This window comes from Gorilla gorilla, chromosome 4 (genome assembly GCF_029281585.2).
Source record: "Gorilla gorilla gorilla isolate KB3781 chromosome 4, NHGRI_mGorGor1-v2.1_pri, whole genome shotgun sequence".
Classification (NCBI taxonomy): Eukaryota; Metazoa; Chordata; class Mammalia; order Primates; family Hominidae; genus Gorilla; species Gorilla gorilla.
Window position 1 is genome coordinate 163731501 of NC_073228.2, and position 24268 is coordinate 163755768.

A 24268-nucleotide genomic window follows, 5' to 3' on the forward strand; every position below is an offset into this window, starting at 1 on the left:
GATAGACACATAGACAATCAAACAAAGCAAGCCTCCTCCTACACAATTTTGCATGCCGGAAGCTGAGGTTTCAGGAATGCAATGGGCATTTGGAATCAAAAAGGCTGGGCCAGAAACAAGAATGATAACTTTAAAATGTCTAAAAAGAGAATGCCATTGAAAGACAAAAGTTTCACAAATACTGCTTTATTTTGACTTTCAGTTAAGGCTGAGATCAAACTGTCCTTTTCATTCATTCATTAATTCATTCACTCACTCATCTAATAAATATTTACTGAGCACTTACTAACCATTAGACAATGCACTAGTCCCTTGGAGGAACAAAAAGAAACACTGCCCTGCTCTCATTGAGCCTGAAGCCTAGGGAGAGAGACAGAGTGTGATCAAAGAGTCATATGCAGAAGTATGTAACCACAAACGATGGCAAATGCTATAAAAGAGAGGTGATTTCCTGGGCGTGGAAAACAAAGGAACCTTGCCTAGACTGAGTGGGGAGGGGCAGGACAGTCTTCCCTGAGGAAACGACCCTGAGCTGAGGTGTGATGAATGGAGACACTAGGCAAGAACAAACTACAGCAAGTGAAAGTCAATGCCATTTTTTTTTTTTTTTTTTTTTGAGTCAGAGTCTTGCTCTGTCACCCAGCCTGGAGTGCAGAGGTGCAATCTTGGCTCACTGCAACTTCCGCCTCCCAGGTTCAAGCAGTTCTCCTGTCAGCCTCCCAAATAGCTGGGATTACAGGCACACAGCACCACACCAGGCTAATTTTTGTATTTTTAGTAGAGATAGGGTTTCGCCACATTGGCTAGGCTGGTCTTGAACTCCTGACCTCAGGTGATCTGCCAGCCTCAGCCTTACAAAGTGCTGAGATTACAGGAGTAAGCCACTGCACCAACCACAATGCCATTTTTAATGAGCCCAGTGGAGGCAAGACTGGCCAGACTGGCAATCAGAAAACCTGGGTTTAAGACCTGCATCCTATAAGAATCCTCTCTATGAGACATTCAACCAAGTTAAGAACCCTCTCTATAGACATTCAACCAAATTATGTGTATAAGAACCCTCTCTATGAGACATTCAACCAAGTTATGTGTATAAGAACCCTCTCTATGAGACATTCAACCAAGTTATGTGTGTAAGAACCCTCTATATGAAACATTCAACCATTTTACAGATGACCTCCATTGGATCATCTGTAAAAGTGGGGATGTTGGACCAAAATAATGTTTCTCAAAATGTAGTCTTCTGCAATCAAATCATTGGGTTACTTACAAAAATATAAATTCCTGAACCCCATTTCAAACCTGCTGAATCAGGATATCTAAGGCTGAAGCCCAGGAATCTGCATCTTAAGGCTTGCTCTAGATGACTTTTATTCCCTGTAAAGTTTGAGCATAGCTGGCTATGCAGACAAACCTTTGCCTACTCAACACTCTACATTCCTTCCTTTCTAAATTCCAGGCTCTTGATGGAGCAGGACCAAGAAGGGGAAAAGTGAGCAGTTCCCTAGACTGAACAAAGGAAAATTCTAAAGTTTTTGAGTGGCAACAAAGGGCCAAACTTTCACACCTGGAGATCATCCAACTGTTTTAAGAGAAGTTCCCCAGCTTGACTTGAGAGCTCCAGACTGAATACTTATTTTTTCTTTTCCACTTAGTCCCTGGGATTTAATTGAAAATACAAATTCCCTGGCATTCGCTCCCTGCCCTTTGCTTCCTTCTCTTCATCCCCTTCCCGGAGGACCTGGAAGATGGAGGTTCACATGAGTCCCCCTGCCTTCCCTGCCCTTCTAGGGTATGAATGGCCAGCCTCCAATGAGATGATTTATAGCCTTCGAGCCTCTTTGGTCTGATACACAAGGAAAATTCCTGTTGACACTAATTGTACCAATGGCCATGAATTATAGTCCAAGGACCTGCCACTCCGCCTGCTGAACTGAGCTGGGTTTCTCTCCCAATGCACAGCAAGTTCACTGGCCAACTGCCTGCCACACCCCATTCCCCAAGCTCACCAACATCCACACCGGCTTGATCTCCAACCTCACTGTGGATAGAAATATTTCCAACAATCCCTGGCTCTCTGGATATGGCAATTTCAGAAGTTGCTTCTCAAAGGCCAGATATATTATTTCTGCCTACCTGATAAGATTCTTGTATTAGAATGAGATAATTCATGTAAAGTATATAACAGATGCCTAGTACATAGAAGTTCTCGACAAATGTTAGCTGTTATTATTTGTATTGTTGTTCTTTTACCAGCCGCTGTTTGTTCAGGGCAATTTATGTCAGAAAAAAAAATGCATCAGTGACATCATTTGGCAAGTAAAGCTCTGTAAGGATAGCTGAGAGATTAACAGAGAAAATCTGTACCTAAATACTCCAGATACTGAGAAATCTTTTGTGTGTTTTTAACATTATACAAAAATATCCATAATAACTAACATTTATTGAGAGCTTTCTAGGTGCCAGGCACAGTTCCATTTAATCTTCCCAACAACTCCATGTGGTAAATACTATTAAAATCCCCATTTTACAGATAAACAGGTGGAAGCTTAAATAAATAAAGTAACTTGCCCAAGGTCACAAAGCCAGGAAGTGGCAGGAGCTAGAATTTTATCTGTCTGGATGAAGCCAGTTTGGTGTTTAATAAGCTACTTCCTTAGGGCTAACTGGCATTTCTCATGCTGTCTTTGTCTTTGGCATCTATAGCTGTGTGTTCTCTCTCTCTCTCTCTCTGTCACACACACACACACACACACACACACACACACACACACACAGAGTTGGTTGCCATCATGGGACCAATAATTTTTGCCCTCCTTAAAGACAATTATTGAACAGGTCTCCCACCCTTCTTGGAAGAGTTAAGGCAGGATCCTGACATAAACTCACTTAAGGTTCCCCACGAAGTGTTAGGAGGAGAGATTCAATCCTCAGACCTCAGCATGGAGACGGGCACATATTTGTGTTGTGCACACAGCCCAGCACAAGTTCTGCCTCTCTGGACTGCCTGTGCTCTAATCCCATTTCTGAGTAATTTTGGACAAGTTAATGAATCTCTCTTATCTTCAGTTTTCTCACCTGTAAATTGGAGCTAACGGTATCAACCACTCTATGGTTTGAATATGGTTTATTTGGCCCCATCAAGTCTCATGTTGAAATTCGATCCCCCGGTGTTGAAAGGGGGGCCTGGTGGGAGGTGTTCGGATTGTGAGGGAGGATCCCTTATGAATGGCTTGGTGCCATTCTTGCAGGAGTGAGTGAGAGCTTGTTGTTCAAAAGAGCCTGGCACGTCCTCCCCTTTCTTCCTCTTTCCCCACGTGATGCCAGCTTCCCTTCCCCTTCCACTATGGAGTGGAAGTAGCCTGAGTCCCTCACCAGAAGCAGATGCCTGTACCATGCTTCTTGTACAGCCCCCATAAACCTTTCTTCTTTATAGATTATCCAGCTTCAGGTACTCCTTTACAGCAGTGCAAGCGATTAAGACATACCACGGAAGTGTTGTTCGGAGAATTAAATGAGATGACGCATATGGATTCACTTGGCACAATGCTGCATGCATAACTGCACTCAGTAAGTCATAGTTAATTCAAATGGGGCCAAAGAAAGCAGGCAATGCTTACCTGTAAGTGGGTAGCACTCCAAAGGGCAGGGGAAATATTTGGGGCCCTCCCAGGCACTTGCAATTCACACCTCAAAGCTAATTGCCATTATACCAGGCTGCTCCTGTCTAAAAGTCTCCACAAAATCTCCCCCATTTCCCGAGCACTCACTCAAGAAATGCCACAAGAAGCCAAAAAACAAAAATACTGCCTCTTTCTCCCCTCATCTTTTCAGGACTCCCAAGGCAACCTTCCAAATCTTTTGGTTTGGTGTCCAGTAAACAGCAGAGACACACTGGGCATTTCCTGTCCCAGCATTCCTCAATGCACGATGAAGATGGGCAAAGGAAACTGCCTCTTTCTCACCCTGCTCCCCCCTTCACTATGCTCCCCGTTCCCAAGTCATGCCACATGCTATTTTCCAAGCAAGCCCACACTCATTCCAAGACCCTACACTGCCACCTCTGCCAGAAAATGGAGATGAGAAGGCAGAAACCGCCTTCTGACATCACTTCCTTGCCTTGCTCCCCTGGGGCCTGGTCTGTCCTCTCCAAAGCTGGGCTCTAACACTTTGTTCAGATACAATTTTTAGATGACCCCAAGGAAAAGGTTCCCACCACTTCCTTTAGACTTTTCTGAACTTGGTAGCTACAAGTGAAAATCCCCCAAAAGGGTTGAATGGTTTTGTTCAGAGAGCACAAAAAAAGGAAGAAGAGAAAGGATGGAGAAATTTGAGATTTGTGTCATGTATTTATTTCCTTATTTAACTCACATCCCTGTTCAATGTCAGACACAATTCTCTACGCATCCTCCATTGCACATTCCCGTTATTTATCTTAGACTGTAAACTACGGGAGGATGAGGAAGGCCGGCATCAATTCACTATATTCAGTTCAAGTTCTGTTCCATAATAAATGGTGAAACACTTAATTAGTTCTATTGCCCAAAAGTGAAAGAGGTTATGCCTAGACAAAGAGAGTTACAACAGAGAGGCTCCTCAAACAAAAATAAAAGCAACGAAATGGAAATCAATTGATCAAGGGGCCCTGCCAAGGACTTGGCACTTAGGAAGCCCCTATAAGGAATTCAGGAAAAGTGTAGGGTAAAGAACGTATCCACAGCTGCATCCACAGCTTGCAGCAAATTCTCAATAAGGTCTAGAATCCAAAAAGTTTTAAGAACCACAGGTAAAAGCCTTTTCCCTTAAGAAATTTGGAGTGGGAGAGATACATCTTATATATACATACATACATACATACACACACACACATATATATCCTACATACATACAAACACGTTTAAATTATAGAGAACATCAATATAATAATAGTAGAGTTCTTTTGTTGAGTGTTTTTACGAGCCAGCTCCCAGCCTGAGCTACACAGACTATATACAGTTCATTTAATTTTCACAACCACCTAGAATGTGCATTATCTCAAGAAATAGAAAGCATTATCCTCTGGGCACAGATGAAAATAAAGAGGCTGAAAGAGTTTATGTAGCTTGCCCAAGGTCACATCTGGGTCAACTAAAGCCGGGATTCAAACTCAGAATCTGTGCCATGCTGCAGAAACAGATGAAAGTGGTGGCAAAAACAAGTTGTGGGCATGGAGTCAAATCTCCTGGCTAGTGACCCTGGCTCTACCTCAGACAAATTTCTCCCTCTTTCTGGGCCTTCTGTGTTCTCATATGCAAATTAAGAGCATTAGACTAGATGAAAGGTTAACAAATTTTTTCTGCAAAGGTCGAGGGAGTAAATATTTTAGGCTTTACAGGACAGACGGTCTCTGTTGCAGCTACTCAACTCTGCCATTATAACCTGAAAGCAGCCATAGACAACACGCAAACAAATCGGCAAGCTGTGTTCCAGTAAAACTTTATTTGCAAAAATAGGCACAAGGCTGGATTTGATCCATGAATTGTAGTTTGCAGACTCTGAACTAGATGATCTCTAGAGTTTTCTAGTTCTGACACTTCTGTAGTCTCTGATCCTGGCTTGTGGCAGTGCAGCCCAGAGGGTCCAAGGCCCTGAAATGTCAGCTGTAGGGAACCTATTGCCATAGGTATTTTTTGCTGTTTTTTTGTTTTGTTTTGTCTTTTGTTTTTTGCAGTTTTTTTTGTTTGTTTGTTTTTTGCCTTTGATGACTTTAGGACGTGTGGTTGGGAAATAGATCCTGGCAGTAGCAATACCAAGGAAGCTTGGGAGGACTTTTGCCCCGGTAAAATCTCTATCAGCTCCCTGCCCTGGATCTGTGAGGTGAACAATGACATCTATCTTGAGAAGGTCATGGGGCAAATGGCTGCATGCCCACCTTCAAACCAGACTGCAACTTAAAGATCTTTTCCAGAGAAATTCTGGAGGCACCATAGATTTTTGGGCAAAGTAATAGTGGCAAGCCCATGGCCAGCAAGGGTCAGCCAGAGCCATTCAAGAAGGCAGCACACACTCCCCTTCAGCCTAGATTCTGTAGCAGCATGGGTGGGTTTTGGCAGCCTGTTTACACTGTCCCACCAGAATAGCACGAAGGCATAAGAGAGAATGGATCTGCTCTCTAGTTCAGAGACAGCAGGTCTTTCGGATTCTCCCTCCGGCACACTGTGCCTTCATACCCCAGCCCCCGCCTCACTCCCCAGCTCCCAGGCTCTCCCCAAACATGTGATGTGCATTCAGCCCCTGGGTGACTTTCAACCCCTGGGTGACTTGCCAGTTAATCTTTACCAGCCTGCTGCAAAGGGCTGCCACTGAGCTCTCTCTGCCTTACCAGGGAGTGCTGTATGACTGGCAGTTCTGGGTTGGGGGAATGCATGCTCACCAGAGAGTGACAAATTGTAATTACCAGAGAGAAAACGCAGTCCTGCCCAGAGGGAGCTGAAATTCCTCACTCTTGGGAGCCTCTGACCTGCTGCCTTTGGAGGTAGAAGAGAAGGCTTTGCTGTAGTTAGTGTACCCCACCCAGAAGAAAGAATGCATCTCATCCTCCCACCAGGGTACAGGTGGGGCAAAAATTCTTCTTCAAGTCCCCACAGACCCTAGTGTACCTCCTAAAGCAGATGCCTCACTCCTCCAATTCCTTTTTTGTGTTTAGCCTCATTTACTGGGTGTTGTGTATTTCAGCTGTGCCACTTGTTAGCCCTGTGGCCTCAGGCAAATCGTTTAACCACTCTGAGCCTCAGATTCCTCATCTATCAAATGTCAATAATAATAGTACCTACCTCATAATGTTATCATTAGGATTAAATGAGATAATGTACAGAAGGCACTTTGGGCCCAACGCCTGGCACCTAGTAAGTGCTAACTCCTAACAGATAGTATTACTATTACTCTGTGCTGAGCAGTTTACACACATTTTCACATGTCATCCTCACCATAGCCCTGTAGAGCTAGGAACTATTCTGATCTTCATTTCACAGGTGAGGAAACTGGGCCCAAAGTGGTTAAGTGACTTGCCCAAGAACACACAGCTAATAAAGTAGTGGAACTGGGACATAAACCCAGGTGTGTCTGATCCAGGCTCTTCATCACTTCACTCTCCTGACCAGGGTCATAGTAAACATTAAATGACAGAAGTGCAATTAGAATCCAAGTTAGCTCTCAACTCCCTCAGCAGATCAAGTGCTGACCTGGAAGGCAAGGAAGACTAACCTAAGGTGCTCCGCTGGGGAACCTTTTCTCTCAGACAGCTCTCCCTTTCCCTCCCCTCCCTGACCTCTGCCTTGCTCAGGACCCTGGTCACATTCTGTTCTCTGCTGTTATTTCCTTCAGGCTAACATTGAACCTTCTGCTGCCTTTTTCTTTTTTTAATCTCAGTCTGATGCAGAGAGAAGGATGCAAGCTTTGGAGCCAGACAACAATGCTTTGAATACCAATGCTACTTACTCACTGAATGGCCTTGGCCATGTCACAGAACCTCTCTGAACGTCAGTTTCCTCATTTGTAAAATGGAGAGAATTCCTCCCTTGCATTGTTGTGAATTTGAGTAAATGCACATAGATTGCCTAACACAGTGCCTGGCACATAGTAGGTACTCTCTGAAAGGTGCTTTAGCGTTATCATCATCTCCCACAGCACCTAGCTCAGTGTTAGGTTATTGTTTGCTTGGTTTCATTCATCTTTGGTTCACCCACGGTACTTAGCATGGTGCTTACACAGAGTACATGCATCTCTATATGCCTGGTCGAATTGAAAGCTAGAGAGAGCACCATGAAAAATTGCATGATCACAGGTGACAGATCTCCTCCCATAGACGTCTTAAGCAGATCCTTGAATCTCCCATAGCTTCAGTTTCTCTACAGGTCAACTTCAGTGGCAGCTTCCCCTGGAGGGTTCGCAGAAATGGGAGTTCTGCAACATCAGAGGTTTCTAATGCAATAAGATGGATAATGAAAAGATTCTTCTTCCACAAGCGTCGAGTGAGTCAGAGCTCTGTGCTTGGCTTTGCCCCAGGGAGTACCGAGAAAATGAAATATCGTCTGTATTCTCATGACACCTAAACAAATGGTCAAGTCCATGGGTCAAAAATCAGCCAGAGGGGTTAAGAGGCATCTCTAGCAAAGGAAGGGGAGGAGCAGCAAGGAAAGCACCATTAGCAAAGGTTGCTGTGTGGGGTCCTGCTACACGGCTGTTATTAAGGCTAATACCTGTTCCCCTTACAGTGAGATCTTTGTTTTGCCTTCACGAAACACACTGGTAAATGACAACAAGTCTGAAATCTGCAAGGATTTTGAACTTGTCAATCTGGCTCAATAATTTCTTCCACATCCTGACACCTGAATCAAGACGTAAGTTCTCATCTAGGTAACAAACTATTTTCTTTCACAATGAGGATAAACCATCTCTGAATCTCAGATTTGCTCTTTTTTTTTCGTCCTGGCCTTTTGCCACCACAGAAAAATGTCTGATAGGCTGAGTTTTCACATTGCAGCTGGTTACTGTGATTATGTAGACACAGCCTCAGTAAATTCAATGGTGTGTTGCTGGCTGTTCAATAGCTGGTGAAATTAATGCCCAGGGAAGTGGGAAATGGGCCACCACAATCAAAATGTGGATTTGGAACTTGCTCTTTATTCTATCCCACCCTTACCCTCCCCTACACCCCTGTCTTTGTGCTAATGCCAGCTACGTGCCAGGTTACTGGTATTCTCTTCCTCCTCCCTCTCCCCTTATAAGTAAACCAGCTCAAGAGAAGCCCCATTATCTTAGACTTAAAGATACATTGGGAATGGTGGGAACTGAGTTCATGATACCTCACTCTCACCCCTACCCTGGAAGATGCACGAGAGAAAGGATAGCAGGTGCCTTCGGGGGCCACTTTATCCAGCAAGAGAAGCTGACCACCTGGAGCTACAGGATCTCAAAGATCATCTAAGCCAGGTCCTATCTGCAGACAGACTAGTCTGAGCCACCCAGGACCAATGACAGCCTCTCCTTTTAATAAAGACCCCTGACAGAGGGCTGCCAAGTTCTTCCAGTCTCACACCCCACTGTGTAGGTCATGAGTGGCTGCAGGAGCAGAAGGAGCACTGTCCTGTAGGCCAGGGAAACAGAGTTTCCTAACCAGCTCTGCACCTGACCATCATGCCAAGTCTCTTTCCCTAGTGCACTACCTCCAACACAGGAAGATAAGCAAACCAAGGTTCTGAGAGCTTCTGAAGATCTAAATCACTACAAACTTGTGAATCTCTTATTATCAAATCTTCAAATACAGCTTAGGGCAATTTAATTATAATAGAAAATAATCCATTTTCAGGGCTGTCTCTACCACAGATTTCTTAACCCGAGGGAAACCCCCTGAAATTGTGTATTTTGCACATGTGTGTAGTCTGTGCACTTTGCTGGGAGTAAATTAAAACCTTCGATACGTGTATGATAACCACCTGCCTCCCTTCTCAAAAAATAAAAATAAAAAGAGGTTAAGAACTTACCTCTAGGTTGAGAAGCTTAGATGTAAGTCATCCTGAGTGACTTCTGTTTTCCCCACCCGTGAATATCAAGTTATAACAAGTATCAAGAGCAGAAGGTGAGAAACCCAAGATGCAGGCTTGTGAACTGGAGTAAAAGAAGGTATCAGGCTTTACTTTTCAATCTCCACCTGCCACTGCCCATTGCTCTGCCATATATCTGCTAGCCTATGACCTCAGGAATCAACTGACTTTCTCTGAACCACTGTTTCTCATCTCTCAATGAACAATGGTTATGCTTCTCTCAAAGAACTGTAAAGTCTCAAAGAAAATGAGTAAATGCATGGCTATCAGTAAGCGCTCAATTCGTGGGAGTCCCTGCCCAGCACCAGTGGCTCAGGCCCCAAAACCAACTACTCAAAAGGCAGCTCCATCTATAACAGTGGTTCCATCCCCTACCTTGCCCCAGAGGGAAAAGTATGACACAGTAGCTGAGTACCCAACTTTGGGAGAGACCCCACAGTTGAGTTCAGTTCCCAGCAGCTCTCCTCCATGCCTTTGTGAACTTGGGCAAACAGCTAAACTTCCCCATAATTTGGTGTCTCATCCATGAAATAGAAATGGTGAAGAGTGTATTCTTTCTCTCATGAGAGTCATGAGAAAATGCAAAAAGAACTCAGCACACTGTCTAGGACAAAATAAATGTTGGATAAATGTGAACTAACATAAAGTTCTTTGGCTTTTTCTTTCTTTCTTTCTTTCTTGGCCCATACTTTCTCTTCTAAGTACCATTCACCCACCTTTGGGAGTGCGTCCCTGTGACTGAATGTCCAACATGGATATCAGACAGAAAGGAAAAAACTCAACAAATAACCAAGATCCTCTACGTCCCTTCCCCAGGTCTCTGACCTCCCTCACCCCCCCTCCCAGATAGCCAGCTAGCTTCCTCCCTCAGTTCCCTTCATGTTTCCTCAAATATCACTTCAGTGACATCCCAAGCACCCACTTAACATTTCAAATCCACCCCACGAACACCCCACTGCATTTCCCCCTCCTTACTTTATTTTCAGCCTAACACCTGTCATCACATTACACACCTCATCATTTGCTTATTTAGTATACTGTCTGTCTTCTGTCGGGAGAAGCTACGCTCCTAGAGGGCAGGAGTCCGTCTATTTTGTTCAGTTGCTATGTTCACAGCGCCCAGAGCCAGGGCAGAGAGTGGAGACTCAGTAACAATCGGCTGAATAAATGAGTGAATGCCTGAGCGAATGAAAGGATGAAGAGAAGCCAGATTTTACTGGGGCCAAAGAGTTTGCACGGGGCGAGGGGAGCCAGATGAAGGATGAGGGCTGGCCTCAGATCCGACTCAAGTCCCTCCCACCTGCCCAATCCTAGAATTCTCCTTCCCTCCTTTAGGTGCTGGACAAGTTGCATATCCCGTTAAATCCGGGGCCCACTCCGGGAGCCCCCTATTAAAGGTAAGCAGCCCCCAACCCACCTTTGACACGGAAGAGTGACTAGCGGGGAAAATAACGCCGGCGGGCCGCCTAGGGGTGGGTGACCCGCGATCTCCACGCCCAGGTCCCGCCCTCGCGGCCCCTGCCCCCGCCCCGCCCCCCGCAGAGGGCGCGCCCTGGGAGCGGCGGGGGACGCGGCTGGCTTCCCGGCTTGCCGGGGTGGCGGCGTCGGGGCTGCGGGCGCCTTGGCTGGACCCGCATTGCCCCCTAGTGCCGCGCGGAGTCAGGGCGCCGGGCTCCCCCGCCTGATGTCACCGCCGTGCAGTCAGCCCAGAGGCGGCTCATTGAAAGCAGACCCTCCTCGGCGCTCGCTGGGCGGAGGACGCGCCGCGGTCCGCAGACCCGCGCGAGCTGGGCACCGCCGGACGCCCCCGGCCCTGCCGCCCCCTCCTCCCCGCTGCTCCCCCGCGAGCCCGGCCAGGCGCGCCTGACGTGGACCATTAAACTTGGAGCTGCCGCCTCGTCCCCTCTCCTCCTCCTCCTCCCTCTGACAGGCGAGCGAGCGGCTCGGTGCAGGCAGGAGACGTGCTGCCGGGCTGGGCTGCCCGGGGGAGATGACTCCTCGCCAGGAGGGCGCCTCTGGGAAGAAGACCACGGGGGAAGCAAAGTTTCAGGGCAGCTGAGGAGCCTTCGCCGCAGCCCTTCCGAGCCCAATCATCCCCCTGGCTATGGAGGGCGGACTCTAAGATGAATCCCGACCTGGACACCGGCCACAACACATCAACACCTGCCCACTGGGGAGAGTTGAAAAATGCCAACTTCACTGGCCCCAACCAGACCTCGAGTAACTCCACACTGCCCCAGCTGGACATCACCAGGGCCATCTCTGTGGGCCTGGTGCTGGGCGCCTTCATCCTCTTTGCCATCGTGGGCAACATCCTAGTCATCTTGTCTGTGGCCTGCAACCGGCACCTGCGGACGCCCACCAACTACTTCATCGTCAACCTGGCCATGGCCGACCTGCTGTTGAGCTTCACCGTCCTGCCCTTCTCAGCGGCCCTAGAGGTGCTCGGCTACTGGGTGCTGGGGCGGATCTTCTGTGACATCTGGGCAGCCGTGGATGTCCTGTGCTGCACAGCGTCCATTCTGAGCCTGTGCGCCATCTCCATCGATCGCTACATCGGGGTGCGCTACTCTCTGCAGTATCCCACGCTGGTCACCCGGAGGAAGGCCATCTTGGCGCTGCTCAGTGTCTGGGTCTTGTCCACTGTCATCTCCATCGGGCCTCTCCTTGGGTGGAAGGAGCCCGCACCCAACGATGACAAGGAGTGCGGGGTCACCGAAGAACCCTTCTATGCCCTCTTCTCCTCTCTGGGCTCCTTCTACATCCCTCTGGCGGTCATTCTAGTCATGTACTGCCGTGTCTATATAGTGGCCAAGAGAACCACCAAGAACCTAGAGGCAGGAGTCATGAAGGAGATGTCCAACTCCAAGGAGCTGACCCTGAGGATCCACTCCAAGAACTTTCACGAGGACACCCTTAGCAGTACCAAGGCCAAGGGCCACAACCCCAGGAGTTCCATAGCTGTCAAACTTTTTAAGTTCTCCAGGGAAAAGAAAGCAGCTAAGACATTGGGCATTGTGGTCGGTATGTTCATCTTGTGCTGGCTACCCTTCTTCATCGCTCTACCGCTTGGTAAGTTGGGGACTAGCAGGAGGGGGACTGGGCATTTTTGGACCTTGGGTTTACTGATGAGCTTACTGTAAAGTTTTTTGTGGGTTTTGTTTCTTATGCAGTCTGTGCGTGTTTGGAGATTGAATAATATTGTTTGTTCTGCAAAGGGTTTGCAGATTGGGGAGCTGGCTAAAAACCAACTCAGGTGTTAGTAGAACACGCTAAGGTACTAGCTTCTGGAAATAGAACCAGGGAAGGAAAATCTGGTATGGGGAATGACTCACTCAACAGCCTCGGTTTAATAATTAAAAAGGATATTCACTGGGCTTGAATATCACACCGGCGTTATTTCAGTAGTAATGATGTGTCGGCTAAGGCAGCGTCACTAATGCAGCATACAAAATAGTTTGTAGTTACTGCAGACGCGGCATTTGGGAAGCAGGGAGGCAGCTCGTACACAGAAAGGCAGCATTCATTCAGCATTTCCAGGGCTAGAGCAGAAGCCACGCTTCTCAAGAGCTTTGCAGAGGCTGCATTCTCTCCCTCCACTCTTCACTGACAGCTATCACCCACATATACTACGTTCATTATCCGTTAATAAGAGCATTTTACAGCCACACAGCCCCAACCAGGCTTTAAGTTATTGAAAGCTTGAGATATGAAAGAGAAGATGACTAGAGGGTCACACATTTTTAGTTTTTACCCAAAAATGTTTCTAACTCTGGTGATTTATGGAATGCCCAGAATCAAATTATAGTTGTCCCTCATCTCAGCTGACAGACACCAAATCCTGGTAAGATGGAATTCAGTGCGTCCTCCCCCTCTTATGAAAACATGTTCGTCTTCTTTTTGTTTGGTGGTCCTACTAACTGAATTGTTCAAAAGGCTACCTGATGTTTTCTAAGGAAGAAGCCAAGGTCTGGTTAGCAGGTAAACCTAAAGGGGGGCATCTGTCACATGCTGTCCACATGGCCTGGGGATCCCTTGTCCTTCCTCTGAGGCACTGATCTGCTTTGATTCCTTCTATCCCTGGGGGACACTACAGAAAATGAATGGAGGGAGGTTATCATGACACAGTCATGTGCCATGATATCAGGAGAGGTAACAGCTGCTATATGCCTCGGACCACATATGCCTGCAATCACACCGGAGTCTCAGGTCAGACCCAAATATAACCAAATCCCTCAAACAGCTATAAATTCTGAAGGCACACTGCTTTCAAGAGAAAAATGCAAACGGAAAGGAAGCAAACAGATATCGAGTTTCTGTTTAAAAAGAAAGAAAAGATTTTCAAAAGCCATCTAACCTTTTCTCCATGTCATCTTTTCTAAAGCAGGCCTGCAGGCTAGTGCCTTTCAGAAATATTTTCAATGGTTAGTGTTAAGCAGAAAGGGTTTGAAAAAGTTCTACTTCTCAGGCGTGATCACATACCATTGCAGGGAAGCTTGCTTTTCTTTCCCAAGGTCTCAGGGTTCTTTTGCAGGCTTGTTCGGTTTACAATGGATGACAGTTCACACTGCACTGGGTCATTACAAAGATCATGGTTGTACATGGAGCTGATGGAGGTGATTTGACCTCTTATTAGCCATATGACCTTGGCCAAATGACCACTCCTGTATGAGCCTCAGTTTCTTCATCTACAAAACAGGGCTGATTAATATTTGCTCCATGGAGTTTGCATTAATGTATAGGAAGGACTTAACACAGTATCTGGTATATAGCAGATGCTCAATGAAAGTTAGCTATGAGCAGTACAAACCAAACCCCAATCTCCCCTTCGGTATAACTGTGTCTTTTCTCCTTCTCTACACGTTTGCCAATCCCACACCTGTTACTAAAGTCTTGGAAGAGAATTGGAGTCTTTCTTCCTTTGCCCCTGCCCTCCAGCCTGCAGAGGCTGTGACCAGAGCATGCTCAGGAAGGAGAAGGCCTCAGCAGGATGCAGGAATGGATCAAAGGTGCAGGCTTTGGCTTTTAGGGGCAGGGGAAATAGCTCCAAACAGGTAAGGAGGCTTCCAGCATATTGAAATGGGAAGAACACGGCTCTGGTGATCAGGAGCAACAGAGTTCCCATTTGAGCTTTGCCATCAATTAGCTGTGTGGCTCTAGGCTTGCTGCTTTGCTTCTCTAGGCTTCAGGCCTCACACCTGGAGAACGAGGAGGTTGAATTAGATTAAGGGATCTCAAACTTTGAGAACTATGAGAATCACTTGTGAAACTTAATAAACAATGGTAGCTGCCTGGGCCAAACCCCCAGCAAATAGGATTCAGTAAGTCAGAAGGATCCCAGGAATCTGTGGGTATAATCAGCCCACCAGGTGATTCTGAAGAGGTAGTCCACAGACCAGGCTTTGAGAATCACTAGCCAGAAAATTTCTCAGTTTCCTTCAGGCCCAGCACCCTGGAAGCCAGGGTTTTAAATGCTGCCAATCTCAGACCTTTCCCAGACACATCATAGTGTGAGATGATGTGGCTTCTCTCTGGGTCTTGCTCTTCAAGTCATCAAGCCCACCCTCAGTTTCTTCTTACTCACATTACCCCCATCGTCTCTCTCCTTTCTGTCTGTGCCTTTCTGAGACTTTGTCCCCCTAGCATCTCAGGTCCTGAGCTTCCACACAATAAAAAGTGAGAGGTTCTTGCCACCTTGATGCTATCTTGTTTCTCTTCTCCTTGCAATGAAAAGTTTCCGACTATCATGTGACGATCTCCCAGAGATCTTCCAGTGATTTGTCCCTGAGCCGACCCCATCAACATCCTTCTTCCCTGAAAACCAAACAGATAATGTGGGGAATCTGGACTCTAGGACTTGAGTTTGAGATGGGCTTCAAAAAGTACTCAAGAGCTTCAAACAAAGAAGGTACTTAATTACTGTTTTCTTAATGATTCAGGAAGAGCATTCCAGCAAAATAGAGATGTGAGTTTCTACTTCCTCTGAGTTGAAATAACACCCAAGCAAAAGCAGCATGATATAGAACAATAACTTCTTTGGAATCTGAAGAAGGTTCCAAATTCTAAATTTTCTGTGAAAACATTTTCACTCATAAGGGGAGGAAGCAGATGTGGGGGAGGACTGTGTTTGGCAAAGGGAGAAGTGCAGGTAGGAGCAACTTCCAATTGGTGATAGACTTTCAGGTGCCAGGATGGCACAAGATTTCCATAGCTGTGTTTGTTTTCTCCGTGGGAGAGAAGGGTTGGGATCTCTCCTGGGAAAGAGGGAAAATAGCTGTGCCCCCTACAGGATCCTGTTCAGGGGCCCCATTTGTTTTACTTCATCTCTTATTTTTATTTCTGGGAGCAGGGTTGGGCTGCCTGCAGAGCAGGGCCTCTTGTCTCCTCCTGAGCTCTCCCCACCTGGGACATCCTCTCCAACGTCCTCCCCACCCTTTCCCTGTGGCCTCAGACCAAGTTGGACCAGGGACCAGTGCTCACTTACTCAGGAGCAGGAATGGACTCCACCAAACAAGGACCTCTTTATTTGGCCCCTGGAATCAGGCCAGGGAGGGACAGGAAATAATTGGAATAGAATATAGCAGTATTTCTTACTCCATGAGCCATTTGCAAGATGTCAGAGAATCTTCAGCTGCCCAGCATTATTATGAAGACTAACTTCCAGCCCACCTAGGGAAGGCCTGGTCAGGGTCTCAAGAAGTGGCTGAGCTATTGAGGATGTGCATTGCAGCAGTGGGGGAAATTGGGGGATGCAGGGCCGGTAGCAGGAAGTGCTCAGCAGCCAACCAGTAGCTGGGCTTAGTGAGTTGTTTAGAAAACACTGGAACCTTGCCTTGCTCCAAATCTTTCTTCTGTCTTTTAAAATGCTGGAAGGCACCAGGAAGCCATTATTGAACTAACTGCTTTCCCCTCCAAATAAATGAAGGTCAATTTCAAAGAAACGGTTTTGTTCTCTATAGTATTGGAACAAAATAGAAATCCCTCTCTCCATTGATTTGATCCTCCAGCCCTTTCATTCAAATGGGGGCTGACAAGTTTCTACCTTCCACAAGCACAAGGGTCTCAGAGATGACTCAAGACAGAGCCACCCCCACAAACACACATTAATCTTCCAGCTCTGAGATTTCAAAACACACGGATTTGAGTTGCCCACAAATAAATCAATTGGTTTGAGTACTTGGCAAGGGGGAAGTTTTTACACACGGGAATCCTTCCTGGAAGAGGGAAATCCTACTAAAGTAAAACCCATTTGACCATGTATTAAATCACTAATAAGGACTTCCTAAAGCATCTACTACATGCCAGGCACTGTACCAGACACTGAGTTATCAAGCCAAAAACAAACATGGCCCCTGATTGAAGAAGGCTTACAGCCTGGTGAGATTGTATTTATTATTGGATACATACCATGTACCAGACATTCTGCTAGGCCTCCTACAGACATTATCTCATTAATCCTCACAGCTACTCTAACAGGCAAAAGTAACTGCTCCCTTTTTATGGATGAATATACTGAAGCTCAGAGAGGTAAAACTTCTTGTCCAAGGTCACACATCAAGTAAGTGATAGGGCCAAAAGTTGAATCCAAGTCTGTCAGAACAGACCCATACCTGTTCCAGCACACCAAGGAAATGTCTGGCCCTTTTGCTGTCTGATAGCAACCTGTTTTCATAGCACATGTACTCCAGGAAACCCAGAACCACCCTGTCAAGAACTAGTAATGATGCTTTTCTTGCAAAATCTGCCTTTCTTCCACTGCCTGCTCACTTCTGAAAAAATAACCAACCTATGACATATCAGGGCAGGTCATCCATGTTCTAGCTCAGGGCTCGATGTTCTCCTGTACTGTGTATGACAAGGGTCTCTCAGGATTGGGCATTTTGTCAGCCACCCCAACCAAAAGAAAAAGTGGGAAGGACCTTGCCCTTCTAGTGATGTGGGTTCACATCTTTAATCATTCATCCATTCACTGAATAATTATGTATCTATTCAGTGGGTACTGTGTCCAGGCATTATACTGACGATATAATGGTGAGCAAAATAGTTATATTTCATAGAATTTGGCTCTAGTAGGGAACACAGATATGTTGAAAAACACACATGCACAAACAAACATGAACATAAACTGCAACAAGTGACTTGAAGAAAAGGAGTGTGATGCTGCTAGAATTCTAAAACAGGGGTTAGTACATCACAGGTCCCTGAGGCAGTGACATTCTCCATACCCTCAACGGTATGGAGAAGCTAATTCAGTGAAGGGGGCTGATAGAGGAAGAAAAGTGTGGGCAGGAGGAGGGGCACACTTGAAAGTCCTGAGGCCAGAGAGAGTGGAGGACTAACAGAGCCCAGAGAATTAGAAGGGAGGCAGGTGGGTGTCAAGGCCAGAGGCGTGGGCAGAGGCCGGGCCGTGCAAGGGCTTTTCGGCCACATTAAGGACTTTAGATTTTTATCTTAAGTGCGTTGGCCACTACAGCAGGGTTCGAAGGAGATGAAAGATACTGTCTGAATCATGTCTTTTAAAAGTGACTGCAGCCACTGTGTGGAGCATACACTTCAGACGAGACAGGTAGGAGGCTTTGCAGTGGCAGTGAGAGATGATGATGACCTAGACTAAGCAGGGGCAGTGGAGGTGGAGAAGCAGACAGCTTCAAGACCTGGGGATGGGTTGGTGACGGCATAAGAGAGTCCACAAGAGAGGAAATGTGTTCAGAATAACCCTGGGGTTTCTAAGTAGATGGAGGTACCATTTGTTGAGAAGGGGAACAGAGTGGGAAGGGGAAGCCTGAACACAGCAAACAAGATACCTCCCAAGATTTTCCTCTGAATACATCATGCTAGGAACAATCTGCCAGACACTCTTATAAGTCAAGTAGACAGAATGTCCAACCCAAAAGCCAGGGGCTGTGAGCAACAGCAAATCTAGCTGCTCATCAGAAACATCTGGAGGAGGGGGCTGTTTTTAAAAGAATAGATCCTTGGACCCCATTGTAGATCTCTTGCATCAGATTCTCTCCTTGTAGTGCCAAGAATCTTAATTTTAACAAGTTTCCCAGGCGACTCTTATGCAGCCAGCACCGCACAAGTCCTCCCCATGCCTAGAAACCCCTGGAAAGCTTTGCAGAGCAAGCATCGTCATCCCTGTCTTTACAGTGAGGGAACTAGAGTTCAGAGAGGTTCAGTACCTTGCCCAAGATCACACAGTTAGTAAATGGTAGAGTCTATCAAACACCACATTTGGCACTCAATAAACATTCATTATATTATTCCTATTGTTAGTACACTTCTTCTCCAACATTTATCTGAGATCTGGCACCCAGAGATTTTACTGGCTTATGACGAATCAGAAAGTTAGGAAAATGCTGTGTTCTTTTAAAAACTAAATGTATTTCATGTAAATGATTGTCTTTTTCTTCTAAAGACTGTCTTTTCTATTTGGGGACACTGAAATAGCACTTCTTTGATGGAACGGTGGTAATTAGTGGCAATAGTGTGTGAATGTCTCTGTGTGTGTGTATGTGTATGTTGATAGCCTACTTGGCAAAATTAAAAGTTAGTACCCTATGTCAGTCCCTTTCAGAAATTTTTTTCAAACTTTACTGAGTCTCCTAAAGTCTTGGAATCACAGAAGACACCATCGCGGCTAGACACAACAAATATTTGTGAGGAAAACGGGAGGGAGGAAGGAAAGAAGTGAGGGCAAGAAAGAAGGAAGGAGGGCTGGGTGAATGAGTTAGCCTCAGCTTTGATGTGAGATTCAGAGATCTGGGGCAGAGGGGCAGGGAGGGGAAGAATGATGTGTGAAGAGCTATGCCTGTCAGGTCTGACAGGATGACGGGGCCAGTCGTGGTGGCACCCACCCCTGCTGGAGCAAAACGGCTCACAGAAATGCCAGCAGGTGCATGTGTAGCTGCAGTGCCATCACGGATGCATCTATTAAGATATGTTATGCAGGAAATGCCTTTACCTGAGTGTGTGTGTGGCTAGTAAAAATAACTGATGTCTGCCGGGCAGCACGGGAAATTGCTTTCTGCCATATCTGCAGAATGTTTCTGCAGTCACTGTGCTTCCTAACCACATTTGATAATAGTAATACTAATAGCTACCATTTATTAGGTCTCATCGAGTGCCAGGCTTACTGTGCTCTCCATGCTGGCTAGGGGTTCTTTCTCTGTATTCCCTCATTTATACCTGTCCACAGGATTGTGAAGTGGGCACTGGTATTGTCCTCATTTTACAGATGAGGAAACAGAAGCTCAGAGAGATTGAGTGATTTGCCTCAGGTTACCCAGCTGATCAATGACAGAACATGGATTCTAATGCAGGCAGTCAGATGGGTTCATCATTGGAGCTCTCCTAGAGGTGGGGCTCTGAGCCAGATTTAAGAAAGTGCAGGAAGGAAACTGGGGAAGCCAGAGTTTATTCTAGAAGGAGGAAAGAAAAAGCATGTGGCTGCTCGTCATTCAGCAACCAAGAGGCACCATATCCTGGTGAGACCATAAAGAAGATAAAAATAATTGGGTCGTTCCTCTAGGAAGATAAGTCAAAATTTCTCTTGTATTATTGATGCTTTAGAAGACTTTTTTCAGCTTCACAACTTATTATTGGTAATGTCACATACATTTTTCAGATTTTTATCAAATTTGGAGAAACACATAAAATTTAGAGGACTTTTTTACAGTTTAGTTTCTGGCTGCATACATTTCAGACCCGGATTCACCACCACCCACCCACCTACGTGTGGTGCCAGCACCATGGGGACACTCTTCCATCATGAATCTGCCTCTGGTCCTGCCTCTTGATGCCACAAGATCAGGTGAGTTGGCATCGTGGGCAAGAGAGTATTTCTAGAAGCCTTTTTTTCACTTTGGAGTTACTGTGGCTAGTGGTGACCTAGCTATACAGAAAGAAAAGACTGTAAACCACATACGTATATTCAACAGAACCCAAACAAAATCTGTCTTAACTCAACTCTTAGCTGGTTCCCAAAAATGTCCATGGCCCCTATATTACCACCTGCATAAGGAGAAATAGGAATAATATTTAAATAAGGGGAATAACCAATTGCATTAATAAACCTTACTTCTGAAAACTTTGTGTGGCCATGGTGGGGGCATTGCAGGGCCCCTGCTCAGGTCGTGTAGGGTCCCATGAAGAGGGAAGCCCTAAGGCTACTCTCCTCAGGGCTCTCTCCAGCAACCTCGTGACTGCTCTTTCTCCTCTACCTACTGTGGACGTCTAAGCAGTGACCAACTCTCTGCCGAACACAGGTGCTCACACAAGCTGAATGAATGAATGAATAAGTAGTACAGAGCCTAGCAGAAGAATTAAGAGTGCACTCAATTGAAGTAAAATTATTTGCCACTTCCCAAATACACTTTGCATTTTCTTTTTTTGTGCATTTGTTCCCTCTCCCACCAGTGTGTTTCTCATACCCTCTGAATATCCAGTTCCTGCTTGTCTGTAAACATGCAGTTCTGCTGACACCTTTCTCGCGAAGTCTTCCTGGATCCCACCCTTTTCCCCGTCAGTAATCACTCCCTTTATCCCTGGTTTATGGTGCTTGTCATGTTTCACTCTGGGGATAAAGATGGATGTGCACAACTTTTGCAGCACTGCCAGGCTGCAAACCTTTGCAGGGTCCAAGTTCGAATTGTCTTCTTGTCCTTCGTGCCCAGGGATGTGTACATAGTAAACTCAATAAAAATAGCAATGACCAATAGGATTCATACAGCGTGTACCAGACTTCTTCTAGTATTTGAACCTCCCATGGCCCACCAGATAGGTATTCATGCTCTGCCCATTTTATAAATAAGGAAATGGGGCCGGCCATGGTGGCTCAAACCTGTAATCCCAGCACTTTGGGAGGCCGAGGCGGGCGGATCACTTGAGGTCAGGAGTTCGAGACCAGGTTGGCCAACATGGTGAAACCCTGTCTCTACTAAAAACACAAAAATTAGCCAGGCGTGGTAGCGGGCACCTGTAATCCCAGCTACTTGGGAGGCTGAGGGAGGAGAATCACTTGAACCTGGGAGGTGGAGGTTACAGTGAGCCAAGATTGCACCACTGCACTTCAGCCTGGCAGACAGAGCAAAACTCTGTCTCAAAAATATTAAATTAAATTAAATTAATAAGTAAACAAATAAGGAAATGGGCTCAGGGGGGTTAAGTGGCTTGTCTCATTCCTCAAAACTACCACAAGTTCATTAAAAAGAGACTGTCATAGACTGGTATTCTAAAACCAAAATGCCAATCTGGGCCTGGTCATGAAGCCAGTGAAGCGAGATTGGCTAGGTCAAGACCCGTGTGGACACAAGGTAGGATCTTGAAAATGGATGGCCTCTTCATTCTTTATCAAAAGGCTGCCGTTCCACCTGCCTCTGGGGGAGATTGTCCCATTGCCAATTGGCCCTTACATTCCCTCACCCTCTAGCCATGGTCACCTGCCTCTCACCTCTGAGAGGGATATGGTCAGAGTTGATCCCTGCAGAAGCAGGAAAAGAGGAAACTATTCCAGTGACTTTATAGCAGAGCCAGATAGAGACCTCTAAAGGCCTAAGGTATTGAAAAGGGAATAATAAAATTATAAATTAAAACATGCACACACACACACACACACACACACACACACACACACGTATGCCTAGAGCCCTAAAAAAAATGTAAGGAAGGCCAACAATATTCTGATTCTTTCCATGGAGGTAACTTTGATTTCTTTAATATCAGACTATTTCACCAAAAATACAGGTGCCCCAGCTTTGCGAATGCTCTGAAGACACACTGGGTCTTTCTGTTGGGTAATATATCACTGTTTTCTAATAGGGTGACCATATGTCCCATTTCACTGAGATGGTCTCCTTTTATGCCTATTATCAAAGCATAATTATAATTATTATAATAACCCTTTCTTATTTTCAAAAGTGTCTCAATTTGAACAATAAAAATGTCTCCCTGTTTTAAAACCTGGAATAAGGGTGTTTATAGTGCAGACATCCAATAGTACACCAGTTTCACACCAGAGCCTGAGATGGGGAGGAAAGAGAAACTGGCACTAACAGCCTCAACAGTCCAGGGAAAGATTCATGATGAGAGAGCAAAGCCATCATCCGTTTAAAAAGGAAAAATGTGACTTACTATGTGTGTATTTTGTGGGAAGCAGGAGTTTTGCAAATGTGGGCTTGAAATTTTTAAATAAAGTGTTCATTTATTTTACTTGCCGCAATGACATGAGTGAGTGGCTGAGCTGAGATTTGAATCTATGGCTGGCCAGCCCTAAATACTTAGGGAATAAATGATTAAATGAAGGAATGGATCAATTTCAGCACAAGCTAAAAGGTGCCATCTGAATGATGGGTGTCTCCAGAATGCAGAGGAGACAGAAAGAAGAGTGGGCTGAAATAAGATTTGGGGGAGAAAAAGGAAAGTGAGCTGTGTTTTAAGGACTTGTAAGGCTGGAATCAGTGCAAGGGGAGGGCCATCTTCACCCCACCCATCATCACCCCTCCTGGCATGACAGCACCATGAGTCAGCTCAGGATACAGTAGAATCTGTCCACATTGGCAGGCTCTGCTCTTACGACTCTACTGACAGCACACTCCTGGCCACACTCACCCGCAGCTCATCTGACCACCCTTTGAACACTCAAGTGCCCCTCTCTGGTGCGAGCACAGGAATTGTGCTATAAAAGTTGCACCAATGAGCAGTTCAGTTTAAAATGTTCAGAAACAGAATGTTCTAGCACATGTAAGTGACCCATTCCTCCTAGAGCCCCATTTAACTTTTTCCAAGTGTGTCTGCCTACAGTGTCTTGCTCCCCGCTAAGCTTTCTCTCTCCTGTTGGGATGAATTTGGGGCTTGGTTTTGCACAAGAATTTTTTGAAATTCTTCAAGACAGAGTTTCCTGCCAGGCTAATGTGCATTGCTTAGAGGCTGAGCTTAGCACCCTGGCCGTGCCCCAAAAGGAGGTTAAAGTGGGACCAAGGGCAAGCCGGGCTCACTGTCATTCGCAGGCGTCAGCCCCAGGGCTCACACCACCAGCACTGGGCCGGGCGGAGATCCAGGGAGGCAGCTGGTTGGGGAGGAGGAGGATCCACCAACTGGAACAGCAACAAAAAATTGCATCTCCGATTCATATATTCAGGCCATTAATCAGCCCCCGGCATCAAGAGGAAGCAGTAGGGTCCCTTCTCCCAGCTTCTAGGGACACTCCCCACAGCGCCCATTTGTGATTCCTTGTCCCCAACCCTTTAGCATTTACCTTAACACCAAGGTTCCTTGGCTCCATTGTTTCGCGGACCCCTTTGGCAATCTGATGAAGCCCCTTCTCACAGTCGACACATCAAATAAAAGACACAGGATTTCAAAGAAAACCAACTATATTGAAATACAGTTATAATGTTGAAAAAACAAATTTATTATAGAGTAAAAAAAGTCCTTTAACATATTAAATAAACAAGATCTAGCAGCAAGTCAAATAAATAACTACTATAATTTTGAAGTACTGACAAGTGGAAATATTTCAAGATATCTGCAACAAATGTAATGTTATATCACAGATCTGATTTCTATTGGTGACAAATCCTGCTGACTCTAGTGTGGCTGCTTGCCCACTTTCCTATCAAAGGAAATGCAAACTTTCAGCCAAAGTTTAGTTTGGGGTTTTTTTGTTTTTTGTATTTTTTTTTTTTTAA

At 45.8% G+C, this 24268-nt stretch overlaps 1 protein-coding gene across 1 annotated transcript in view; it reads left to right on the forward strand.

Annotated features, from left to right (window-relative positions):
- The first annotated feature begins 11193 nt into the window (after positions 1 to 11193).
- Positions 11194 to 24268, forward strand: part of ADRA1B (adrenoceptor alpha 1B) — a 56604-nt gene continuing 43529 nt past the window's right edge. The window contains exon 1 of the mRNA XM_004042922.5: positions 11194 to 12653. Within this exon, the coding sequence (XP_004042970.4) occupies positions 11705 to 12653 (949 nt within the window). The 5' untranslated portion in view covers positions 11194 to 11704. The remainder of the gene's footprint in view (positions 12654 to 24268) is intronic.